This window comes from Scardinius erythrophthalmus (genome assembly GCF_964197995.2).
Source record: "Scardinius erythrophthalmus genome assembly, chromosome: 6".
Taxonomy (NCBI): domain Eukaryota; kingdom Metazoa; phylum Chordata; class Actinopteri; order Cypriniformes; family Leuciscidae; genus Scardinius; species Scardinius erythrophthalmus.
The window spans coordinates 45,160,324-45,165,374 of record NC_138226.1 but is presented as its reverse complement, the minus strand read 5'-3'; the positions used below and the strand labels follow the sequence as shown (position 1 = coordinate 45,165,374).

At 43.3% G+C, this 5,051-nt stretch overlaps 1 protein-coding gene across 2 annotated transcripts; it reads right to left on the bottom strand.

Annotated features, from left to right (window-relative positions):
• Window positions 1-377: 377 nt before the first annotated feature.
• LOC308692767 (uncharacterized protein) lies at window positions 378-3,405 on the bottom strand. 2 transcript variants are annotated; one of them, XM_081369121.1, is made up of 4 exons: window positions 3,051-3,405; window positions 2,112-2,243; window positions 1,720-1,857; window positions 378-1,464 (listed from the first exon to the last, which is right to left on the bottom strand). In XM_081369121.1, the coding sequence occupies exons 1-4, from the start codon at window positions 3,133-3,135 to the stop codon at window positions 557-559; spliced, it is 1,263 nt and encodes a 420-aa protein (XP_081225247.1). In that variant the 5' UTR covers window positions 3,136-3,405; the 3' UTR covers window positions 378-556. The 2 variants fall into 2 exon arrangements, with proteins under 2 accessions (XP_081225247.1, XP_081225248.1); XM_081369122.1 differs by having other exon boundaries at window positions 469-1,431; window positions 3,051-3,404.
• Between the last annotated feature and the right edge of the window lie 1,646 nt (window positions 3,406-5,051).

The following is a 5,051-nucleotide window of genomic DNA, read 5'->3' as shown; positions in this document are numbered from 1 at the left end:
AAAACGACCACTAGAAGACAATTTCACTAAAATGCTTCAGAATGCAGAAGACTATTGGTCAATAGACAATACTGGTTGAAACGTCACAGAATTCATAGAATTGTTCGTCCAATCATTGCATTTGGATTCAGACGTTTCCATGTCAACACCATCAACGCCGAAATGAATCTGCATCAGTCAGGTGGTACAACTAGAGCACTGCAAGTTGTTTACGTTCATTATCACTGTAATGTTATGCATTTTAGACATGAGGCAATTTAGTGCAGTCTTTCAACCTGTGACACGTTACAGACTCTACTGTGTGCGTTCAAGCATTTTGAAAGAGGCGTGGCTTTGGAGAGTTGGATCTCACGCATTGATTCCAATGAGCCATTATGTGAGAGAACAGCCAAACTAACACTGGAATACAAAAATCTAATTCCTTGTTTTCCCACTTTAAAAAAAAGAAAAAAGAAAAAGAAAGGAAATGGTCTTACAAGTGTGAGATTTATTTGGTGATAAACAGGGAAAACAACATACATCCAATGGTTAAATCAGCACTGCATGCATAGACACATTAATTATGGCCAGGACATTGGCCATAAGGGTCAGTTGGCTTGGGAGGTTCGCCTGCAGGCTTCATTGGAGGCTTGGGCGGTTCGGCCACAGGCTTCACAGGAGGCTTCGGGGGTTCGCCTGCAGGCTTCATTGGAGGCTTGGGCGGTTCAGCCACAGGCTTCATTGGAGGCTTGGGCGGTTCAGCCACAGGCTTCATTGGAGGCTTCGGGGGTTCGGCCACAGGCTTCATTGGAGGCTTCGGGGGTTCGGCCGCAGGCTTCATTGGAGGCTTCGGGGGTTCGGCCGCAGGCTTCATTGGAGGCTTCGGGGGTTCGGCCGCAGGCTTCATTGGAGGCTTCGGGGGTTCGGCTGCAGGCTTCACTGGAGGCTTCGGGGGTTCCACTGCAGGCGTCACTGGCAGTTCGTCTAAAGGCTCCGAAGGTTCGGTAGAAGGCTCCGGCAGTTCAGCAGAAGGCTCCGGCAGTTCGTTAGAAGGCTCCGGCTCTTCGGTAGAAGGCTCCGGCTCTTCGGTAGAAGGCTCCGGCTCTTCGGTAGAAGGCTCCACTGAAGGCTTTGGAGGTTCAGCTGCAGGCTTTCCTGGAGGCTTTGGAGGTTCAGCTGCAGGCTTTCCTGGAGGCTTTGGAGGTTCGGCTGCAGGCTTTCCTGGAGGCTTTGGAGGTTCGGCTGCAGGCTTCCCTGGAGGCTTTGGAGGTTCGGCTGCAGGCTTCCCTGGAGGCTTTGGAGGTTCGGCTGCAGGCTTCCCTGGAGGCTTTGGAGGTTCGGCTGCAGGCTTCCCTGGAGGCTTTGGAGGTTCGGCTGCAGGCTTCCCTGGAGGCTTTGGAGGTTCAACTGCAGGCTTCACTGGAGGCCTCGGCGGTTCGGCTGCAGGCTTTCCTGGAGGCCTCGGCGGTTCGGCTGCAGGCTTCACTGGATAGATACAGATCGTCAACTTCAGTCAGTCCGTTTAGAGGCATTCAGTCTCAGATACAGCACAAAACCCAAATACCAAGTTTTACACCTCTTAATTATTAATCATGATCGTATTATTAATCATATGAATTAATTTTGTAAAGCCATCCTGTGCTATTGGCTGAATACTTTTTACATTGAGAACGATTAATTATAAAACAAGACAAACTGAAATGAGGAAGCTGACCCAAACCCTAATATAATAACAAATACCTGCAAATGGATCCATACACTGATGTCCACATCCATTGCTGCAGCATTTCTCATTGTTCGGACAGTCACTGTCATAGTAACACAACTCTGCACACATTCCTGCTCCAGACTTTGTGCTTGGACACTCCCCTGCCTTTGCTGTTATAGAGACACATGACAGAGAAACCACATCACTGAATACTGAATGTCTCATACACTGTATGAAAGAAAATAAAAAAATAGATGATCGTAGGAGGATTTACCGGAATATTCAGTCCATCTACTTCATAGTTTGTGTTACTCGCTGTTTCTTTGCAATTATTTGTGAAACTTGCTAGCAATTCCTGAGTGAAAACTTTTTCAGGGTTTTTTTCCTGGAAGACGTATAGCATGCATCAATAATTAAAACTCACTGAAAACAGGCGGCACACACGCGGACCCACAGGGAAATTGACAGCATTTGTGTCCTCCAGAGCAGTCTCTATCAGAAGTGCAATCTCGTCGGGAGGGCACGACCGTCAGCATCGCCGGACACTGACCAGACACTACAGAAGAGGATCATTAGGGGAGACCATGAGTGCTGTAATAGTTTGCTTCAGCATTTGCAAGTCAGGGGTTTTGCAATAAGTCTCAAACTTTGTAATATTCACACATTTATCTGCTTCAAGTCAAGTAGCTTAGAAATCTACCATTTTTCACTAAACCGCATCAATCAGTTTCAAAGACTGAGAGTGAAGTTACAACCTACCCCACTGTAGTAGAGGGAGTAATAGTGCAATGCTGATAGAAAGCATTGACATCAGTTAATTTGTTGTATACAAATTTACTGGTGTACATCTTCAAAAATGATGCCATCCCCATGACCACCCTCATTTCCGTTTAAGCATTTTAATAAGCTACTCAACAGAAAACAGAACAAATATAAAAACCCACTATATATGTAAAATGCAGAGTTATCGGCTATAATTAGCTCCCCACGTTATATTGTAGGCTTATGCATTTCTTAAAACAAACCAAAAAAGACTTTAGGCAAAAGTTTAAACTCAGGATTGATACAGTCCGGTAACAATTTTGCAGCCATATTATAAGACTAATGTGCGTGCTTAATAGTAAACAAAAGTGCCCATTAGTGATTATGTGGGTTTTACTTGTACAATGAAAAATGCATAAACTTATGACAGTTTGCATATTTATACTTTGCTTATTAAAACTAAACCAACATACAAAGATGAACTTCCACTTGACGTCTGTACTGTATTTTTGCAAGCAGATGTGTCGGAAATCAAATTTTGTAAGGCACTTTATTTATGCACTTCTTCGGGCTGCGTAATGAAGCTAAAAGAACTTCTCACCTAGGACTCCAGCGTCTGTTGTGCTTAAACAAGCAGACAGACACAATAAAACAGCACTAAACGAGCAGTACACTTGAGCTGTCATCCTCTCGACCTGCAATCTCAAAATCAACTCTGCTGCTGGAAGATGCACTGAATTAGTGAGTCAGGAGGGGCGGACAGCAAGGACCACAAAACTACAAAGAAAGACCCCTGTTGCTGCATCAAAATATCAGCTGAAACCCACAACAAACGCTACCAAAAGAGTTTAAAACACTTTTTGAAAATACATTTTTAAAGGGGGTCTGGGTAACTCTAACCCTAATGAAAATCACTTGCCTGCAGCTTTCTAATATAGCCTAATCTTGAAGACCTTGATTAGCTTGTTCAGGTGTGTTTGATTAGGGTTGGACGTCGTAATAATTACCGTAATTAGGAGATGATTGATTGTTTTTATGGCAACACTATCAACGGCAAATGAATCTGCAGTGGTCAGGTGGTACAGCGATCACGTGGTACAAGTCGGAGTTCTACCACAAGTTACAAGTTGTAATTAAGACTAAACTCCTACACCTAAACTCTCCAGGAAATGGATCTCTACTGGAGACGGGCATAAATCTGCATTGAACATCAAGAGACAAAGGGGCATGTCTAGAATTTGAATCTGAATTTTTCAATTGCTGATTGACTTGCCATGTAAATCCATGCAAGTAATTATGAATGAAAACAATGTTTCCAGCCACTGTAGTGAATATAGTGGAATACACAGCCATGGTTATATCATAGCCAATTTAATATTGGATGGTTTCGTATGGATTGCATAATCAGATAATATTTGTTCACTCAAGCTTTCTATAGACATATTTCTTATCGTGACCGAGGCAAGTAGCCTACAGAGTTTTGGTTCATTTCTGTGACGGAGACCGAGACGGCAGAAAGCGCACCCTGTTTGTTTTCTTTATTTTACAAAAGCACAACATTTAATTGTTATTGTGAGTGTACATAAGTAAAAGTTTGTTCGCGTTTGTCGAATGCTAATTTAAAGGGGGCCTATTATGCAAAATTCACTTTTGCATGCTGTTTGGACATAAATGTGTGTTGGCAGTGTGTGTACACAACCACCCAATAGTGATAAAAATCCACTCACTCCTTTTTTATTAATCCCCATAAATCATCAGCAGTGTCTCCCAACGACCTGTTTTCAGATTGCGACTTTAGTGACGTCACTAAAGCCACAGGCCCCGCCCACGAGTGTTGACAGACACTGCAGTTTTAACATAGACCCGCCCTGATCGAGTTCACAGCGAGTTGTACACATCCGCCATTGCTGCACTGACGAGAATGTCTCCTAAGCGTTGTAGGTGTTGTGTGGCTGGATGTATTAATCCACATAGCTCTCTCTCTATTTACTCCCGACATCTGAGGCAGACGCTGAAGACGTGGTGGAATTATTTTGTTTTCAAAGAAAATGCTCCCTCAACTCTACCGAAATTCGTTTATGTCCTTACGCACATCTTATGCTGTGTTTACTCAGCTCTTACAGTGATTTTCTGGAGTAAAACTGACGCTTCATCTTTTGTGTGATGTACAATAAACTTTACTACACTCATCTGTATATTTTTGATCATCATTCGGACCTGGTCCGAAACAGCATACTTTACAGTGGTATGTAAGTTAGTATGTAGTGGATGCATACAAGCAGATGACAAATACGTTATAACCGTAATTAAACTAAACTATACCTGTTCCATCTCCATACAGCACTCTGACTCTGTAGGCATTATTGTCCGACTCCGAGTCGAAATGAACACCGTTACTGAGAGTTTCTGATATTATCATCATTCCGTGAGATGAAATTGTCCTGAGACTGAGCGCGAGCTCATGAAGCTCCGCCCCCTTTGCCGTGCAGCAGCAGCTTATTTGCATTTAAAGGGCACACACCAAAAAGTGACAATTTAAACATGCTGTTAAAAAAGGATCTGTTGGGTATTTTGAGCTAAAACTTCACATACACACTCTGGG